We start from the raw sequence: 21,965 nt of genomic DNA, 5'->3' as shown, positions 1-21,965 counted from the left end.
ATATTTAAATTGGACCCAAAATATTGGGCCAATCCGATAATGCTACTATTTAAAGAGGTGGAAAATACAGGTATAATTCCAGATAGTTGGAGGGGATCAATAATAATCCCTATCTTTAAGAGTGGAGACAAAACAAAACAATCTAATTACTGATTAATAGCCCTTATTGACTCAGACAAAATATTATGCATCAATAATATTGGAAGATCTAATAGTGGTCAAATTCTAAGAACCTGATTCCACCCCAGCAAACAGGATTTTGGAAAGGGTATGGTACCTCAATTAATATAACAGTAGCATTAATTGCGGACAAAAGCAAACGCCTAAAGAAAAAAACGACAACTCTGCTTTATAGATCTGAAAGCTGCTTTTGTTCGGGTGGAACAATCACTCCTATGGGCTAAACTAAGACAGTGGGGTATAAAGAAACATGGATTCAAATTAAGGTAGGGGACGGGCCCAAAATATCAAGGGAAATACCAACCGCAAGGTCTCAAGCAAGGGTGTGTGCTAGCTCCACATCTGTTTAACCTCTTTACGGCGGATTTAACGACCCACTTGGATCTAGTTAACTCACATGCTCCAAGGTTAGGTCCACTAACGATATCCCATCTATCATACGCTGATTGTGCTGCTGAGTCATACAGAAATTGGACTTCAAAGATTGATCAAAGAAACAACGGCGTATACAAAACTTAACAATTTAGAAATTAACACTGGCAAAACAAAATCCATGCTTTTGAGAATAATCCCCATGCCTCTTGAAAGATCAAGCTGGGTAATTGTTAGAAATGGGATCCCTGGTTGGCCGAGGCTGGGGCCAAGGCCAGGCAGAAATCACCACTTCTAGTTAGGGTAGGGAAGTCACCCGCCAAGACAACCCCTGCTCACCCCCTTGGTAGCTTGGCACGAGCAGTCAGGCCTATCTCGGAGGTCATGTGTAAAGCATTTGCGCACGCACCCCCAGCAACAACCTTCCGGGCCCCCCACAAAAGGACTCCACACCAGATATATATGAAAATAGCTTTTGTATTAAAAGGGACACATAGGAACACATACCTTACAGGGTGCCAGAGGCACGGGCAGGATTTACAAGGGACAATATACAGGACAGGGCCATGGGACCACTGCCAGGGATATGCACATGATGGAGTCGGCATTTAGAACACATAACAACTGGGAGTTTCCTCGAACTAGGACTAGAACACATAATCACCAGGAGCTTAGCATTAGAATACGTCACGCCCCGGGGTTTCATAGGACTAGCACTAGAACTCACTCTAACCAGTATCAACCCACATGAAGCAAGGTTATACAGGAGGGAAGGAATGGCACGGTACATAACACCACAGACGTACCTGTAGGAAGGAACCACAGAATAACTCTCAAGGAGTACAGTTACATTTAGCTAGTACTTTCAACAGGCCAACGGGCCTTCCGGGGCTAGGACGCCCAGAGTCTCAATGTTCAGGACAGGCTGTAAGCAGCCCAGCGCACACCTACACGTAGCAGCTGCCCACGAAGTGCTGGGCAGCTGGGGACCGAGGATGGGGCCAACACGTGGGAGCCTCACAGACTCTGAACAATGGGCTAGGGTGGAGCCTCTCCGGCTCATGAGGAATGCGCCAAATGGGGGAGCCTCTCTGGGCTCGAGAACAACATGGTGGGCGGAGCCTTGCCGGCTCATAGGGACGGGGGCCAAAGGTGGAGCCTCTCGGGGCTCGGGACACGTGGGAGCCTCTCCGGGCTCGGGACAAAGCTGCGGGCAGGCGGGGCCCCCCTCGGGGGACCCGGCATCACTGGTGGCCCCACGGGCCCTGAGGGAGCCTCTCGGGGCTCAGGGGTAAAGCTGCGGGCAGGCGGGGCCCCCCTCGGGGGACCCGGCATCACTGGGGGCCCCGGGGGCCTCTAAGCACATGTGTGCTCGCGCTGGAGGGGAGGGGCGGCCACCGGCAATGTGGCCCGATGCCCCGCCTCCCCTCCGGCATCACTCACCGGCTGGTAGACGCGCCGGTCTCTCCTCGCTCTCCGGGGCTCCCTCTGGCTCCTGGGGGCCCCGGGGGGGAAGCGGCCATTCTTCTGGGAGGTCGCAGGGGCGCAGAGTAGGCTCCAACTGCCCCCTGCATGTCTCAGCTCTCTACGTCCCTCACTGCAGCTCCCCGGGCCGCCGGCCAATCAGAGCGCGGCCCGGGGAGACGTCATCAGCCCAGCCCGGGCCGCCAGCCACTCAAAGCGCGGCCCGGGGGCGGGCCTCACGAAGGGTCCCGGGCTGCGGCGGTGAATACAGGGGAAATTGACGAGGGCCAGGATCCCTCGATTAGGGCATCAATGAAGGGGCAAGCGAGGTAGGCTCTCGCTGGGGGCTCGGGCCCCCTCACACGAACAGGCCGATGCCGTGGGGGCACCGGCGGGACGCGTAGAGCGCTCACAGCGCTAGAGGCATAAGGGCAGCGCCTCAAGGCGCTAGGGCAGCAAGGAAGCGCTCCCCAGCGCGGGACGCATGAATGAAGCGGCGCTAGGACAGCCAGAAACGGGAATAAAGCGCCTCCCGGCGCTAGGGTAGCAGAAATCAGAAGAGTCTTGGTAGGGTCCAGGACAGCAGTGGTTCAGGGGCAGGGCAGGGCTCAGGGAGGCAAGCCTTTCCCCTGAGCCCCAAGCAGCAGCATGCCCCTGGCAGGAGTCAGTCAGGACCAGCAGGCAAGAGCGAGAGAAGAGGGCACACCCTCCTTTTATACATGAGACCCCTTTGTCTCAAAAGGGGCAGGCAGGGTGAGAACCAGCTAGAACTGGTTATCAGGAATTTCTTGTTACTGGCCAGGTTAGGACACCAGACGCACCCCAGGTGGGTGGAGCCAGCATTGTGGGAGGACAGCCCAGACCCAGACAGGATACAGGCACAGCCCCTCCCTCACTTCAGCCAATCACGCGCCAGCATACTTACTGCACACACACACCGATGTCTAGAAGTGGCACTTCTCTTCTAGCCACACACAAGCCGCATACATCATCTTGAAGCATTTAATCACACGAATCCATACATACCAGACTCGGGCCTGTACCCCCCCACGCACCCGGAACTATCGGGGACACACCCATGCCCCATGCATTCCTATGGGAGGGCAGGCTTCTCTCATGTACACGCACTCAGAGCGGGAATCACCATTCCCAGGTCACATATAACAAGCCAAACTTCAGGGGTGGACCTGCCAGAAGGGCCCGGTCCAACAGTAATGTAATCATAGAAGTCAGTACCTATAAGTATCTGGGTTTTAATTTTGATAAAAATTTCAACTTTCATGCACACCAACTGTATATGGTTAGGAAGAACAATGCTTTAATACATGCATTCAGCTTGCTCGCAAAAAAACTAGACGGTCCCTCCTTCTAACCACTTCTCTCCGCTATTAAAGCAAAGGTGCTTCCTTCTCTAACCTACACAAGTATGGTGATGCATGGTAGGGATTCCAAAATGTTGGACAGACTACAAATTAAAACATACATGCAGGTTTTTCGTTTGCCCTTTAATGCTTCCCCCGCTCAAATTAGTTTGGAATTCAGACTGACACAGCAAAACATAGAAAGAAGGTACCAGTTCATTAAATCCATGCATAAAATAAGAAATAACCAGTCTAGCCCTCCAATCAGCGCTTTATGGGAAGCTGTGACAAACAATGAGAATTCAAATTACAATAAAGATGTTTTCATCTTTACAATTAACCAATGCGGGGGACTTGAATTTGTTGCATCCTACATTTCATCAAGCCATGAATAAAGCTGCAAAATTAATTCGCTAGTTGATGATAAAAGTATATTTTCGCTGCAAGACCATGCATGGATGACAATTCAAACGTATGTCACATTGCAACCGGCAATTTACCTACAGCAAACCTATCCGGTGTATTTTAAGAAAAAACTATTGGCAACGCGCCTAGATGATCTACCGTCTGTCAGACAAACCAATATGGCGATCTAAAGGACCAAAAATGTGCAGACTATGTGATGCCCCAGACGAGGACTTTGTGCATTTGGTCTGTATGTGTCCCAAACTGAACAACGTGCGTCGAGCACTTTTAAAGCGCTTATTTAATGAGCGAGAGGTTTGAACGTGTAGAACAGCCATCATGAGAAGTCTGGACTCCACAGTTCCTCAGTTAAATTGTAAACTTCTGAAGTTTTTACAATCTCATGACAAAGAAGTAAAACAGAATTGTAAGTAGTATACAACAGCACAAGGATCTTGTCCAGATGTAAGACTAAGATATTTATATGGTGATAAAACAATAGCAGGATGTTGATATCTAGAACTGTAGAATTTCTTTTTTTTACAGACTTATTCACTACATTACCAAAATGATGAAGTGTATCTACAATTATGATTTGAATTAATTTTAGAACTGTCTATTTTAACAAATCCAAGATATTTTCCTGTGTTGCACCAATAGTAGTCAATGTTTTTAAGACCATATATTATTTTTCTTAAAAAGGGGATTTCTTTTATATGTATTTAGCTTGTATTGTGAGGGTTTTTATTAACTAATAACAATAAACAAACTGTAAACTGTAGACTAGATAAAAGCTCTGTCAGAAGAAAAGCAAAAATGTTGTTTCCCAGATTTCCCATTTACAAAATATAGGCAGCTAGATTATTGCAACGTAGGTGGTCAACAAGTTTTAGCAGAGCTTTCCTGGGTGTGCAGGGCTTTTGTCTTGATCAAATGGGTGGAAATAGTGATTCTATAGTTTAACACTGCTGTTACTTTCAACACAGGTTGTCATGTATGCTGTCCCTTCCTGATATGACAAGTATAACATTTTAAGGGCTGCATTCCCCCCTTTAAAGTCTTGAGTACATAAACCCACTGGATGCCTTTATTTGAGAGCTAAATGGCAAGCTGCCCAATGTAGTGAGTTAACTTTTATCCACTAAGGACATTTTTCCTTACTTCAAAGTTGTTAAAATGTTACTGTTGTATCATTAAAGGTCAAGAATAAAAAAATGTTTTGGTAAGGTACATTTTGCCTTGTGCAGTTAATCCTTGGTCAGTTATTGTCTTCAAAGAGTTGAACAAAAATTCATGTTTCATCCTTTCATTGTGGATAATATTAAGCACTTTTCCTGTTTTCACTAGGACTAGGCCAGTTGTAGACATGAGTCTCTCATGGGGTTCTGAAATTAATCTGAAGATGAAGAACATAATGATGTTGCTCCGCAAATGCTGTAATCACCCATACCTAATTGAGTATCCACTAGATCCAGCAACTCAAGATTTTAAGGTAGTGTGCATGTATTTCTGATGGCCTTTCTGTAAGTGATTTAACTTTTTGGAAAATGTAATTGACATTTAAACACAATTAAATCGTAAGATAAGGATTGGAATGCTGTTAAGGAGCTATTTAGATTACTGTGGGCTTTGGTTTGTCCAAAATGCACCCACCTTCTCCTGGATGGTCTTGGCCTTTTTTGCTGTAAATGCCTTGATTTGAACCTTTTGATGTGTTATGCAACTCCATTGCAGAACACAATTTTTGCTTTCCTCTTACTCCTAGTTCCTTTTACTTGTGTCCTCTGCGAACAATGTGTTGCCTTAACTGTTAAACATTTGGGCTTTTTTTCTTTGCATTATCAGGCAGTGTGAAGTGAAGCCTAAACTGCGCTCAGTGGTGCTGGAGATCGGTCACAGCTGCAGCACAGACTGAATCGGGTGCAACATTATGCAGCAATGCTGCTTGTCACCTTTGAGGGTATCCAATTAGTGAATAGGCGTGTGGTGAGGTTGGGCCTGAGTGCAGGCTGTCTCAATGGTCCAGCTAGAAGACTAATTGAGCAACCAGGTCTTCAACTTCTTGTGAAATTCAGGGAGTGATAAGGATGGCCTGATGGGTTGGTGGAGGTTGTTCCACGATTTGGTGGCTTGGTAGGAGAATAATCAACCTCTCGTTCTGCTTGTATGTTCTGATCTCATTATGATAGATGGAAATAGCCTACAAGCCCACCCTTGTCCCTGCTACTCCTGTGTGCAGGATATTCGGGCATGGACCCCCGTCCTGAGTGACCCAACTACATGTGCAACTGGTATCGTGACTTTTTATGTCAAGCTAACACTCCAATTTAGCGTGTATGCTGAGGCCGAAGGCCTGGCATCCCAAAGACCAGAACCCAAAAATACCCTCTTTTGTCGACCTGTATCTTTTTCCATATCATGGGTTTTTGACAGGCAGTGGTGGTAGCATACTGATTTCAGCAGTCCTGAATAGACCTTTTTTCCTGTGTCAAATGAGTGCTGACTACTGTTCTCACTTGAGTTAAATGCTCTGCTTCCCTTTGACCCACTGACGTTTACTCTTAACATTGCTAGTTGGGTGCGCTTGTTGGAAGCGAGGCACACATGACAGTGAGTCTGTGCAGTGGGAATACGTTTGCCTGGTCTAGTCCGATTATTATAGATGGCCACAGATTTAGTATGGTACTAGTTGGATGGTAGATAGGGCTTCCCCAGATAGTTTAAGTGTTTTGCATGTATTCCTCTGGCTGGAGGATAGAGACCCAGATGCTGAAGTAAGGAAGGATTTAGACAAGCCTTGGAAATTCTAGGAGCACCTTTTAGCAAGAAATTATTGCTTTTTGCCTTTTTCTAAGCACTAAAAATTGGTTGGATGGTAGTTAGAGGGGTTGAGCAGGCTGCTATCCATGAAACTTGAAGACCTGGATTGTTATTGCAGTGTTGGCACTTAAAGCAATATAAGAGTCTGGACCTAGGACTTTTCATATGCCTCACATTTTAACAGTGTAATTTAAAAATCAGATAATGTTATTATATAAATGATTGTCTATTGTCCCATTCGATCAGTCGCTGATGACTACAACTAATGTCCTGCATGATTTCTTCTAAAACTTTGTTACCATGTAGTGGTTTGGTGAATACGATTTGCACACAAGTACATTCAGACAGAAGTAACAGCACTGCAAACTTGTAATTAACGTTGTTGAATTGAATGTTCAGTAAATGGCAATTGTCCTCCACAGGTTGATGAAGAGTTGGTTAACAGTTCTGGCAAGTTTCTCCTGTTGGACAGAATGCTACCAGAGCTCAAAAAGCGAGGTCACAAGGTAAGCTTTTAGTCACATAAACTAGACTTTCTGGGTGTTCTTGTAATGAGATCGGGACTAGTGGCTTAATTACATGCTTTAGAATTGGACAAGTCAGTCTTTCTAATGGTGACATAAGCATGGAACTAAAAATTCTGATTCTGATGGATATACCTTTTTTAAATTTCCCCAATGGGCAGCATTCCACAGAAACTTTTCTCCTCGGCTCTCCCACGTCGAAGTCGCAATGGAACGGCTGTGCATGAGGCTCCGCCTGACTTAATCAGAGCCATAAGATGACCTAGTCGGCGTGCTGACGTCCGTTCCCTTTTTTTTTTTTTCCGGCTCCATCGATGCATAACCTTTTTTCCACAGGCTCTCCTTTTCTGGGAGTTTTAATTGTTACTGTTGTTGCGACTTTGTAGCCATTGAAAATGACTTCTCGAAATTCAGGATACAAGCTGTGCCGGGAATGCAGGGGCCAGATGTCCATCCCTGACCCGCTCGAAGATTGTTTGTGGTGTCTGTCCTCTGATCACAACGTCTGGACATGCGCTTCGGTGTAAGCAGATGAATCCGAAGGCCCTGAAGGGGAGGCCGGCCAAGTTATTCATGGCCAAAGAGTTGTCGCAGGAGATCTTGGACACGAACGAAATACCCAACTCCTCATACTTTGAGATCCTCCAAGAAGCCTCGTCCGCGCCTAAGATGAGAGCTCAGAGGCTCAAAGGCTGTTGAGTAAGAGGAATATCAAGAGGAGCATGAAGAGGCTGGAGAAGGGGAGATAGTGGACGTTAGCCTTGAGTTTGAGGGATTACAAGAGTCTAGTAGTCTGGTTACCTCCCCTGAGTGACAATTGGCATCACCGAAGGGCTCGCCATCTCCTGAGGTGATTTCATATCCTGCTGTAATTTGAAGAGATGAGGACCTTTTAGAGTTGCTGCTTCCCACAACTGAATTGAAATCTGATATTCTCAGAGGTTCTACATTCGACTCCTGCATCAGAACCATTGCTGCCCTTCAATGAGGCTTTAACAGAGCCTATTTTGGATGTTTTGTCCTCCCTGGCATTTCCAGGAGAGTGGCTAGAAGGTATAAGGTAGCTCCTGGGGATCTGGCTTTTCTGTCCTCCCATCATTCACCAGAAAGCCAATCGGTCCAAGCTTCTTATTCTTCTAAGTTATCAGCAGGTTCTTTTTCATCCACGCTTGTTGATCGGAAATCAAAACGAATGTAGCAGTTGGGAAGTATGGCCTTAATCTACGAATGACACAAGTCTCTTGGGATGTTACATTTATACTCTCATGGACACAGCTAAGGAGCTCTTTCCAAAATTGCCCACGGAGGTCCAAGGGCATTATCTGAACTGCTGACAGATGCTCAGGCTGCTGCTCATGTTGTAATCCAATCTGAGCTGGACACTGCAAACTCTGTAGCCAGAGTAATGGGGTCTGTGGCAACATGAAGGCATGCCTGGTTACAAGGTTCAGGCTTTTCGCTTGATCAAGCTATGTTGCTGGACTTGCCTTTTGATGGGTCTCGCTTGTTTGGACTCCCTTGTCTGGAGCTAAGGCTAATTCTGCGCTGTAGCACTTTAGGGATAGCAAGGCAACAGCAAGGCTCTTGGGGCTTCAGACCCATCCCAGAGACTATAGACAGTCTTGCAGGTTTAATACTCTGATCAGGTCCTCCATGGGAAGAAGCAGACGTAGTCCGCATGGTTATACCCGACAGCAAGTCTCCACCACTTCCTCCTCCACCTTCTCCTCTTTTGCATCTCCAACCATTGTGGCAGCGAAGCAGCTCTGCGATCTTAGAGCATGCTTGTCCCGTGGAGGGCGGTTGGCCTATTATCTACCGCATTGGAGGTCTGTCACTACAGACCTCTGGGTTTTAAACATCGTAGAAAATGGGTATGCCCTACCCTTTCAGGAGTCGTGTCCCCCCCCCCCCCTTCCCTCCCTGTGAGGGCCTTTGCTCGAAGAGCATCTTCGGCTGCTCCAGCAGGACGGACTGTCATTGCTGCAAAATGGTGCAATCGAGATTGTTCTAAAGCAGGAAAGAGGTCATGGTTGCTACTCCCGGTACTTGATTTCCCATAAAGAATGGTCATTTACGACCAACTCTCAACTTCCGGATTTTGAATTTTATCTTGAGCAGGAGAAGTTCAAAATGTTGACCCTGGCACAGGTTCTTCTCACACTGGAGAAGGAAGGCTGGATGGTGTCGATCGATTTTATAGTATGCGTATGTTCACATTCCCATTCTACGGTCGCATCGGAAGTGTCTCGGCTTTTTTACGGTGGGGTCTCAACATTACCAATTTGCAGTCCTTCCCTTCTACCTTACTTCCGCACCTCCTGGTCTTCACAAAGGTGATGGGAGTGGTGGCAGCACATCTCAGAAGGTCCAGGATTCCGGTGTTTCCCTATCTGGACGACTGGCTTCCCAAAACAAAATCGCCAGAGATTGTGCCGCATCATTTGCAGTTAATACAGCTGTTCACCTTGGGTTTATGATAAATTTACCCAAAACTCACCTGGTGCCCTCAGCACAGCCTGTTCATAGGGGCAGTACTGAATACTATGGTGAGTCGTGCCTCCCCGCCTCCACAGAGGATTCAAGACATCAAGATTATGATTTCACTTTTTCAGAATGGAGCGTCTGTTCCAGTCCTGTAGGTCTTGCGCCTGCTTGGTCTGTTTGCTTCCTGCCTTCTGTTGGTCAGCCACGCATGCTGGCACATGAGGGTTCTCCAGTGGTGCCTATGCAGGCAGTAGTTTCTACACAACAGATTTCGAGAAATACGAATCTCCAGGGACACTGCAGTGGATCTGCAATGGAGTGTTCCAGGCAACAAGGCTCAAGGGAAGCAGTTTCACACCCCTTCTCTAGTGGCCACAGTGGTAATGGATGCCTCCGCTCTAAGGTGAGGAGCTCATCTGGGGGATCTTGCGGTCAAAGGTCTTTGATCTCTGGAGATCAAAGACCTTTTTAGAATTGTGGGCAATACATTGGCTCTCAAGGCCTTCCTCCCTTCCCTTCCCAGTTAGTTGATTCACCTTTAATAGACACTGCTGCAGTGTGGTACGTCAACAAACAGGGAGGAGTAGGGTCGAATCGCCTCTGCAGAGAGGCTCTGCGACTCTGGTCCTGGGCTCAGGGCCAAGGGCCATCCGATTTTCCTGATTGCAAATCACTTGGCTGGAGTGCTGAATGTCACAAGTGGCGTCTAAATCCGGAGGTAGTTTTTCACATTTTCAGGATGTGGGGGTTTTCTCAGTTGGACCGGTTTGCCACTCATACGAACACGCACTCTCCGTCATTCTGCAGTATCCGACTCAGGGAGCGTTGAGGTGGATGCGTTTCAGGTAGATTGGGGCTCCCAGCTTCTTTACTCGTTTCCCCCCTCGTACCCTTGATTCCTCGAGTTTTGAGGAAGATTCGCCAAGACTGGGCCAAAATCATCTTGATCACCCCGGATTAGCCGCAAAGGGTTTGGTACACAAACCTCCTTTACCTCTCATTGTTCACTCTGCTCTCGGGCCGACCTTCTCTCGGAGGGGCAGTTTCTTCACCCGCACCTCTAGAACCTGCACCTTCATGCCTGGTGATTGAACAGGACATGTATAAACAAGAGAGAGAGAGAGGGATTTTTTCACATAAGTGAAAGGAATATACTCCTAGGCCCCTGGACTAAAGCATAAATGTAACAAGAAGGGAGTATCACCATAGGAATCTAAGAAAAATTCTGAATGGGATAAGTGTAGAACAAAAGGAGTATTAACCTTTTGTTAAAAAAACCCTAACTCACCAACCTGGTTGGTGACATGCTTCATCATTGGGGTCCACCCTGATGACCGAGTGCCACCAGGGTGTGCTGCGACACCTGAACTACAGTGGAGCTGGCTTATTTGAGTGATTAGTGCAAAAAAAGGAGGTGATGTTAAAAATTGTCCTGGTATAACTTTGTTGAAAAAACTTTATTCACAAGCAACTGGACAATATTAAAAAAAGTGTGAAGATACCAGTGGGTGATTATGACCGTAAGTATCTATATGAATGGTCTACATGTTTCAACCTTTACGAGGTAAATCCCAGGTTTTCATCAGGACCAGAAAAAGGAAAATGGATGGTCTACACACACTAACGTGCATCCAATCCTAGATTCCTTGCGCCAAATTGCAAAACTCTGCAACAGGCAAACACTCAAACCTAAAATAGGTGAGGAGAAAGAGACCTGTGGGAGGAACAAAGGAAAGGCAGTCACAATCAAACATTTTTACGTGCCTGTAACGTAGTGTCGACTCTCACGTGTCTGCATGCTTCATGCTGATCCCATTCTGAACATACAACAGACATGATGATGTGTCTAAGATGAGTACAAACTCTTATTCAGCTTGTTCTTGTTGGCTTATTGTATATCAGCTGATAAATCGTGCTATAGATATATCTATCTTTGGCTCACTCTGACACACAGGTCAATAAGTGTGTGAATGGTGGTGAAAATTAATGATTTATAGAGTCACTCGCACTCCAATAATTATGGTTGGGTGACTATCAAGTCTCACAAAAAAAGTGGTTGTGAGCTAAACGTAAAATGCATGCATTTGTAGTTGAAACACAAGGACAAACAGCCACACGGATGGCTTCGAGGGGCTATTCTTACTCCTATTGTGCGTCTCTGGGACTTCGGGGGGGCAGTGGGAAGGCTACCTCAGCTGTGAAACTTATTCTGTGGTAGGTAAAATACAGTGAATCAGTCCGAGTGCTGGCAAGGTTGCGAGACCCAGAAACAGAAAAAACTATGTCGGCATATCGATATGTAAACGAGTGCACAGGAGCTGTTGGGACAAAGAGCACAGTACTTACAGTTTCGCTGAGTCAGACAAGGCGGATTACCTATGCGCCTCTCAAATGTCCCCGCTGAAGTGGCGAGTGTCCAGTCGCTATGTTTAATGAGCCATGGCTTCTGGGTATGGGCGGGGCTGAGTGGTACATGTGGTATCGCCGTTGCTAGGCTCCCGTGCGAGTTGTCAGAACGGCAAGCTCGTACGGACTATTGCGCTCAGTAAAGTCAAAGGGGAGCGGCGGTGTATTATCCCCGTGTCTGTTGATGAAAAACTAAGCAGAAATATGGGTTTACACGTACGAGTGCGGAACAAGTAACTGCCGACGTGGGTCCATGGATAAAGGTTTACAGTGCATATTGGTGGCAGGGTATTGGTTATAACAATAAGCGTTCTGAATAAAACACAAAAAAGGAATAAAAATAGAAATAAGGCTAGGTGTTTGTGGATTACACAACACAGTGATAAACTAGGAAACAGGGTGCGGTAGGCGCACTGGCAATTTGGTAGGTGCCTTAAAAGAGTAGAATGTCTATCAGCGAGAGGCATGACAGGCACCAGCCAAGGAAGGGGAAGTAATTACAGGATGAGAAAACGTACGGAGGGGCACTGAGCCGCCGGCACGACTTAGCAGATGACACAAGGAGGAGTGATAAACCACTAGTTCAGTGGCTAATTCTGCTGGGACAGAACAGAAGGGGGCAGCCAGATCTGGTTAGTATATAGTCTGAATTTAGACTACGTGACTGGACACAAGGTCGTTGTGAGTGTCTAAGAACGGAGTACAGTATTCAGACAGAGTGGATAGGCCCAAAGTTGTGGTGCTCATAGTACAGAGGCCCAAGGTATGTTATCATTAAGACCTAGTACATGCGTGGATAGCCTATAGATCCAGCGCTGTTCCTTCTCGAACAGGCGGCTTGTCCTCCCTGGGAACGGAAATGGTGTCTGCCGACAAGTATCCTTAGGGATGTCCTTAGGACATCAGGCGGGCCATTATATCCTACTTTGAGTGCAACGACTTGCCTGAGACGCCCTTCCCGGTGGTCTGGGACGCCTTCAAGGCCACGATACGGGGGCATATTACGTCCCTTTCGATCGCGAGGTCGCAGGAGGCGCGAGCGCTGGAAGACAATCTGACGGATGACCTGAAGAAAGCGGAGACGCAGGACCAGGGCGGCTCTACCCTGCGGACGAGGAGACATTTAGCTAATCTTAGAGGCCAGCTCAGGATGTTGCGCACCAATAGGGCAGAAAATTCCCTGTTGGCCTTAAAACAGAAATATTTCGAAGGAAGGGACAAGGTGGGGAGACTCTTGGCGAGGAGACTGAGGGCCAGAGCCGCTAAAGCACATATGGCGAACGTTCAACTGCCGAATGGGACCAGGGTTGCGGCAGCGAAGGATAAATGCCAGGCTTTCAGGGACTATTACACATCACTATACTCGGAAGAGAGACCGCCTCCTGAACTGGTGGAGAAAGTACTGGGGTAGTATGGGGGGGCGACACTGCACTCCCATTTTGCGAAGCTCCTGGAGGACTCGATCACACAGGAGGAGATAGCATCACCTGTCAGAGCTCCCCCTGGGGAAAACACCGGGGCCTGATGGGCTCCCTCTATCCTTCTATCGCATGTTCCAGGCGCAACTCGGGCCTTGCCTTCTCCGGTTATATAACTCCTTTACTGAAGAGAAGGGGCCGTCCCCAGACATGGGATTGGCCGAAATCGCTTTAATCTTGAAGCCTGGGAAGGACCCTACAATGTGCGCGTCGTACCGCCCGATAGCTTTACTAAACACCGACTTTAAAATATACACCAAGTTGCTGGCGAGGCGATTAGACCCCCATATGCCCGGCCTGATAGACCCTGACCAGGTGGGTTTCATCCGCAACCGGCAGGGGGCCGACAACGTGCGAAGGGTGGCACATCTTGTAGGAAAGGCCCATCACTGGCAGATCCCGGCCTGCCTCCTTTCGTTAGACTCCGAAAAGGCGTTCGATCGGGTGGATTGGTCCTTCCTCCGGGCGGTCCTCCACAAGATAGGGCTCGGCCCGAAGATGGTCACTAGGATTATGGCGTCTTACATTGCACCGCGGGCCAGGATTCGAGTGAACGGACAGCTCACTGAGCCGTTTAATATAGGGAGAGGAACCAGGCAGGGCTGTCCGCTCTCGCCTTTATTTGCCTTGGTAATTGAGCCACTGGCGGACATGATTCGTCGGGCTCCTGACATTCATGGCATCCCTCTAGGTGGGCAAGATAATAAAGTAGCGCTCTTCGCGGATGTTCTCGTCCTTACACTTACTAAGCCCCGAGAATCCCTGCCGGCAGTACATTCTGCGCTTTGCCTCTTTGAGCGTGTTTCTGGCCTGAAAATCAATCATAGCAAGTCCTGGGCGCTCAACCTTACCATCCCAAAGACAGAAATCCCCCATCTGGAACAGATAGCCCCCTATCTATGGACAACAAACGGTGATGGATCAAGCCCTGATCTTTGGACTGGGTAAGAGTGGTCTGCTTAATTCAGGCACTCTGTTCATCACCACCCCCTTTTCTGAATCATTTTGTCCACCATAAGCGTGGAAGGGTATACTCAGATGTGAGTCCCTTGCTCATTGCACCATCAGGATTCAAGCAAGCCGGGCCGACGACGCCTGAAATGGCAGAAACCGGTCCCCGGAAGCTTGTTTCCTTCCCAGTACAAGAATTGGCTTGGTAGTTTGGTTTGCCCTGTTCCCATCATGCACTGGGACAGGAACAGACTAATTTGCATATAGCCAAGTTCTGAGCTGGGATGGTGCAGTGAGCTAAAAAACGGTGATGGATCAAGCCCTGATCTTTGGACTGGGTAAGAGTGGTCTGCTTAATTCAGGCACTCTGTTCATCACCACCCCCTTTTCTGAATCCCTATCTATGGACGGCACAACATATCCGTTATCTTGGCTTGCAGTTGACCCCCTAGCTGGACACGCGCCAACTGGAGGGAATGTCGCCGATCGGTCCTCGAGGATCTACGGAGATGGAAGCTGCTTGTGCCGTCCTGGCTGGGTAGAATCAATGCGATAAAGATGTCCATTCTACCCAAAATCTTATATTTATTTCAGTGCCTCCGCACTCCCATCCCGCTGCATAATATAAGAAGTTTGCAGAGAGATCTAACCAACTTTATCTGGGGGGGGGGGGAGACAAGAGAGGCCTCGCTTCTCCCAGGCACTCCTTCTGGCACCGCGAGATCGGGGGGGGCTTGCATGCCCTAACCTGGTGGAGTACTATTGGGCTGCACATCTCCGCTTCATAATAGAATGGGGTACTACGGAGAGTGAGAAGGGGTGGCTGCATATGGACAGAGCCGTGACTGGACGCACTATCTGGGATATGGCGTGGAAACATAAGGCGGGGCGATCCCCGAGCGCCTACTTGGCGGTGCCCACGAAAAGGGTGTTGGAGATCTGGGACAGGATAGCGGTACGCAGGGGCCTCACGACCTTCCCCTCTCCACACACCCCAATTGAAGGGAACCCGTGGTTTCCACCGGCTCACCGCACCAGAGCGTTCCATATGTGGCCTCAGGGCAATTGTAGGGTGCTTACAGACCTCTTTGAGGGAGGCACCCTTAAGACCTTTGCTCACTGCAGGGAGGAATTCCGACTCCCACCCGAGGCTGGGATGCAATATGCTCAACTGAGGCACTGGGTAATGGCAGATGAGACGTACCAGGCGGCTAAACGCGCTTTTACCCCGTTAGAGTGGCTGGCTCGCTCCTTCACAGAATCGAATGGTCTGATCTCAAAAATTTATCAGATTCTGCAACATCCTCAGGCGCCGCCTTCCCACACATATCAGCAACGCTGGCACTCTATTTCGGGTACAGACATCACACCGGCACAGTGGCTCCGTCTGTGGTGCGACATACCTAAAGTATATCATAGCATACCGCAACAGGAGAACGCATATAAAATGATGACCCAGTGGTACCATACGCCACAACGATTGCACAAAATGTTCCCGACCTCTTCCACTGAGTGCTGGAGGTGCCAATCTGCGACTGGGGATTTCTTGCACATATGGTGGACCTGCTCTTCGCTAACCCTCTTCTGGAAGGAGGTCCGGAGTCACATCAGGGGGGTACTGGGGTTTCCTCTGCCTGAAGCCACTAGCACGATATTACTGGGTGTCAAACCTACGGGCCTACTGGCGCTAACCCGGAGCGATTGGACATTAGCGCTTCAAATGCTGGGGGCAGCCAGGCAGCTCATTGCCCTGTATTGGAAAAAGGAGGAAGCGCCGCCCATTGCTGCGTGGTTTGTGAGACTCTGGCATGTCATAACAATGGAGCTCCTTTCAGCTAGACTGCAGGCTCACGACACGCGCTTTAAGGCGGTGTGGCAACCCCTGGTAAAATATTTATGCACAGTAGAACATGCGCGACACATGCCCCCTAAGCTCCGGGCGCTGCGGTTGGTGGAGGACGCTGGGATCTCCCCTACATCGAACAGGCCACTGCCATAGCATCTCCAGTGACCGAGGTGTAGAGTGCGGCAGGCGCTGCAGATATCCCAATGGTCTGGTGCGATGCTCTCACCCCCCGCCTCCTCCGATGTACCCTAGGCCCTCTCTTCTCTTTCCTAGTCCTTTCCCTTTACTCTTTCCTACTGTCTTCTCTGATCTAGTGCCTCTCTTTCAGGCATTCTGTTACAGTTCAGACCCGTCTGGTCTTATAGTTTCACCAGTTCTAGTTCTCTGGTTACATTCGGTCCTAGGGGTCGGGCTATCCTTGGCAGTGACTGCCCGGTGTACACTGGGTGTTATAAGACGCGGCCGGCCCTGTTGGGTTGTAGGCAGAACGCTGTGTATAATGCTATTACATGTGTGCACCGTCACTATTTTCTAATGCATTTTATTTGACGCGGCCGGCCCTATAAGGGTTGTAGGCCTATCGCTGTGTATAAGTCACTCTTCTGCATACTCCGTTTCGGCGGTGAAATAAAGACTTGAATATAAAAGGTGAGGAATCCACAGGCAGATGAATCCATCAGAAGAACTGGTTACTAGCCTTCAGTAATGCTTTTTCTGATGGATACAGTATCTGCCTGCGATTTCCTCACTGACCCACCCTCCTCGCCATTGAATGTCTGCTTATTCCGAAAATTAATGTTTTATTTGATTTATTGCTTGAATCATGAGGTTGCTTCAATTTGGGAAATATCTGATGTAGGGTTTCCATATTTGGTTGTGTTTTGTATAGTATGTATACTTGTGAGGAGGTTGTTGGTTCACCCATTTCGCCTCGAAGGCATGGAAAAAATAGATGAAACTGATGTCTGCACGCCGACCAGGTCATCTTATGGCTCCGATGAACTCACACGGAGTCACGTGCGGAGCCATTCCATTATGACATCTGTTGATGTGGGAGAGCTGAGGAGAAAAGTTTCAGTGGAATACTGCGCATTGGCGTAATTGAAAAGGTGAGACATCCACAGGCAGATACTGTATCTACCAGAAAAAGCATTACCGAAGGTAAGTAACTTGTTCTTCTCGGCTGAATAATTTCCTCTAGCAGTATATCTTTAATAGACCGAAATTCTTCAATCATTTCCAGTCATTATCATATGCGTCCCAAGTAATAGTATGCATAATATGAAACCGTATTATCATCCCTTTAATCAAAACAGGTTGGTTTTGTCACCTTCACTGCATTTTAAATTGTACAATCCTGCACAAATGGGGTCAATGTTATCAGCACAGGCCACAATAGATCAAAATGTTCCCACACAATTTGAGTCTTCTTTCCAGAGTTGTGCTCTTCATCTAGGTAGATGTTCTCGTTACCTAGGTCTTTATTAATTTGTCATGGTAAGGGACCCAGTCATATGTAGTTGGCTAAACTTTTGCAGTGGAGCACCAGTGAACCATGTTTCCACCAGGGGTGCATGTAAAAAGGCCAGCATTAATGAGCTTTAAATTCTGCTACCAGGCAATCTCTTTATAGTCTTGTAAGGTGTGAATAAGTGAGTTAGAAGTAGCCTTCCTAAGGGTTTCACAAGTTGTGTGAACCTCATTGAAGCAGCACAGTACTGCTGCATTGTCACTTTACATTTGGAGTGCTTCCATTGGACTCTGATTAATACCACTGCAAGAAAAGCAAGAGATGAGGTAACTGGCATAGCCATAAGTGGATGACTTCCATTGTAAAAGTAAGGAAGTAGCGTAGATATGTTCATTGATCAGACTGAAATATATGCCCCCTTTAATCTAATTTATCAAAGTGAAACTTAGACGCGTTTTATTAAACATTTTGCCATTAATGCTCTGAAAATGCACTAAGGACCTTTGCCTTTCTGTCTAGGTAACCCCGGATTGTGTTTTTTTTTTTTCTTCAGTAGGTTTTGTCATAATATTGTGCTGCTGGTTGAGCTTTACATAGGTGTAACCTTTCAAATATTTAGCAACTGATTTGACATTTCGTCCCAACTTTTCAGTTGCTTGCCAACTCTTAAGGTGTAATGCTATGCTTTGTGTTCTTTTAAAAATTTTATTTTTCACAGCCATTGTAGGAAGCTGATTGTAGACCGACCGTGCACTGAAGCCTGCTAACCAGGCTCTGGTCCTCTTTCCTTAAAACCATAAGCAGCTCAATTTTTCACCAATTGGCAAATATGTTAGTTCCCCTGTAAGTCTCTAGTAATGTTATCCCCTGGCATGGGTACTAAAGAGGGTCCGTAAAGGCTGCAGCCTTTATTATGCCACCCAGAAGGACACCCACAATGCAGCCTGGCATTGTAGGATGTGTGAAAGGGTGCAAACCTTTGCGAAAACACGGCATGGCACACACCCTGTGTACCATGCTCATGTACGCGTCCTGTATTATGTCACCGCCTACAGCAGGCCTTACAGCCCTAAGGCAGGGTGCATTATATTGCATGTGAGGACATATCTGCAGGAGCAGATATGCCCCTGTGCTGTCTAGTTCCATTACTGGATAGTACAAAGTGAACAGGGACGCCACTTTATGTATTTGTCCTGGATGCTGGTCATTAAGAGTTCCCCAGCTCCATGATGGCTTTACTGAAACCTATTGTGTTTGGGGAACAAACGTGTCTTAAATCTAGTACTGGCATCAGTACAGATGTATTATGACATGCACCCAGAGGGACCCCAGAGGTGTCCCCTGAAAAACCTAACACTATCCAATGTGCTGGCTGACCTGTATCTTCCAGCCTGCCACCAGACAAGTGTCTGACCCCCTCGAGGTGAGAGCCTGCGCTCTTGGAGGTTAGAAACAATGCCTGCTCTGGTAGGAGGTGTTATCCCTTCTCCAGCAGGATGGCTAGTGAATCTGCATACCAAAACCAGAGGCTTCAATGCCTTTGATATGTGACCCCAGGCCTGAAGGATGCCACCCCCTGCCCTGAGGCGGATCTGGCACCAGGACAAACAAGAACATTAGCTAGTCGGGAGGCATGTTAGCTCTCAGGCTAGTTACACCCCTGAGGTGGGTTACCTGAAGTGAACACAGAAAGAAAGGTGCCACCATCTAGTTTTGGGTGAAGTTAGGAAGTCTGGGACAGGATTATGCTCACTCCCCAAGGTAAGTGGGCATATAGGTGGTGTTGTGACCCCAACGGTAAGTAGCCCATTGGCTTCTACCCTTCACTCCCCTTAACCAACCGTAATTTTGTATTTAGGTGGTCCCCTGACACCAGGAAAGCAGATAAAGTTAAGACTTCTACTATTGTGAACCGAGGAAAACAAAAGGTTCAATAGAGTGAGAATAGAGGACCTGCACCAAAGATTGGCGCCCAGTCCAGCGTTCTGTTAGACCCCGGGCCCCCTAAGGGAGCATCATGCCAGGAACAGGTCTTCGTGTTGCAGGAGGTAAGATCAGTCTCCCCACAGAGTTTGGATACAATAGGAGCCGCCCTGCACCAATACCTGAGGTACCAGAGCAGTTGCCACAACCAAGGCTTGTTGCGAGTCTGGACACAACCCACCTACTGTCGAGGGATGTCAGGATCTACAAGGCCAGAACTGAGAGTGGCTCTCCTGTCCTGTTTGCTCCCTTCACCAGGTCTCCGACAGAGCGAGAGCCTGGGACAGCGCATCCCTGTTGGACAAAACACCTATGCACCTGAGCCCCACAGCCTGAGTCCCAGGAAACTGACTGTGTCCCTGTGCCCCAGAGACCCTCCAGAACAGAGCCCCCGTTTGGGTTCAGCCAGATTGGTCCCCTAAGCCCTGCTTGAAGCCTCTTTCTACAAATACCATTTCCCATTGACTTTAACTGGAAGCGTTCGAGGCTACCCTCGCGAACAGCACCTCTGCACCTGGACACACCAGGGCATACAGAATTGAACTGCGGTGGTTTCTTGTACCTTGGCCCCTCATAAGTCCGAATAGTCCTGTTAGTCGTTTCCAAGTAACCCTATCAGTGAATGTTCCTCCCATAGGATAACATTATAGCATTCAAGGCTCCTGCCTCAAATTTCACAGCTGTCATTTTCTACAGTTTTTGCTCTGAAATTTGATAATGTTTAAACTACTTAGCCGATTATGAAGCTCTTGGTGTCTGAAATTATATAAAAATGTTATAATTCTTGAGTGTCATTTATTGACTGTGCGCACAACAAATACTTAACACTACTCTCTAAGCTTAAACTGCTAGCCCGCCCTACCACAAAAGAGCATTTGGCATTATCAAATTAAGCCCTGTTATCCAATAAGGGTTGTCTGGACTTGCTACATAGTCACCTAATTTTGGTACACTGCATAAAAAGGTATATTCCATTTGGACATGTATTCACTAGTTAGACTGGTTTTTGGGTGGGGAGGGCAGGGTTTGCTCAATTTTGATGAACTAATGCATATGTGAAGTTGACAATATGGATGCATGGTAATGTACTGTAATGTGACTATTGCATTTTCCAGGAATGTGTTAAGGATAATGCCATAGCAGGATCCTTTTTAAAGTTGGCTGTGAGTGAACTTCTGAATCCACATTAGCAATATATAGGTTTTGCAGCATGAAACTTTTCTGGGTTCACATTCAGTGCATTTATTCCACCTTCTAGCGGTTGGGCCCAATTTGTCTTTTTCTTTCCTATTTTTCTCCCCATGGACTTCTACGGCTATTTGGTGATCTGTCCATCCCCTGTGACATCAGACTTTTGCCCGGACGTTCCTGTGCATGGTCACATCTCCAAATTCTTTTTCCGCTGGTTGGTCTGAAAGCAGGACGGACTACAAAAAGAATCACAAAAAACTTGTCTTTAAATGAAAGCATTGGAAAACTGGTTGAATTGACCGAATACCCCCAGAGGAGAACACAAGAAGCCTGTGACCAGTCTTTTTTTTTTTTAAATTTTTTTTTTTTTAGGTCGAGCCTGAGCTAGCATGCATGTGCTGCTCTTGTGATTTGTTGTAGTGGAGTAGGGAATAGAAACCTCTCCCACTCTCTGCCCATATTTGCCATTAGTTTGTGTCATTGTCTGCTAAATGCTGGCTTCTGATTCGTAAATATGCTGGTTAGTCCCTCCTTAGTACTGCCTCCTCTTTATTTGTGTTCCCCCCCCCATGGCAATTGGCCCCTTTACTTCGGTTGTTACACCGTACGTGTTATTTAGACTGTGAGCACTATTTTCTTTATCCAGTTTCTCTTACTGCAGGCACAACGTGCTTTGGTGCCTTCTTTACAACCAGCTCTACCGTTGTCGTGCCTTCTTTACCCCCCTCATCTTCCCTCCCATTGTCTGCGCCACCCCCCACCCCCACTCTCAAATGCGCAGTGATGTGCATCAGGTCACACAGAGCGCCAGAAGCCTCGGGTGGAGCATTAGGGTGATCCCGATCCTGTTTGACAGGGGGAGATCGTGCAGGGTTCGGTCACCCTGGTCTCCAGGGACCTGGATATGGTGAAGAGGCAGGGAGTCTTCCAAAAACTTACATCAGTTTCAGGAGCGTACTCTTCACCATTGGGAAGGAAATCTCACAGCAAGGATTGTGATGTAACAGCTTGACTACAACTTCAAAC

At 47.6% G+C, this 21,965-nt stretch overlaps 1 protein-coding gene across 1 annotated transcript in view; it reads left to right on the top strand.

Annotated features, from left to right (window-relative positions):
- Window positions 1-21,965, top strand: part of LOC144754871 (lymphoid-specific helicase-like) — a 558,671-nt gene that overhangs the window by 298,928 nt on the left and 237,778 nt on the right. Inside the window, exons 15-16 of the mRNA XM_078643186.1 lie at window positions 5,130-5,274; window positions 7,025-7,108. Coding sequence (XP_078499312.1) covers window positions 5,130-5,274; window positions 7,025-7,108 — 229 coding nt within the window. The remainder of the gene's footprint in view (window positions 1-5,129; window positions 5,275-7,024; window positions 7,109-21,965) is intronic.

Source organism: Lissotriton helveticus, chromosome 5_1 (assembly GCF_964261635.1).
Source record: "Lissotriton helveticus chromosome 5_1, aLisHel1.1, whole genome shotgun sequence".
In the NCBI taxonomy this organism is placed as follows: Eukaryota; Metazoa; Chordata; class Amphibia; order Caudata; family Salamandridae; genus Lissotriton; species Lissotriton helveticus.
Note: the sequence above shows the minus strand (reverse complement) of the source record. Positions and strands in the feature narration are given on the sequence as shown.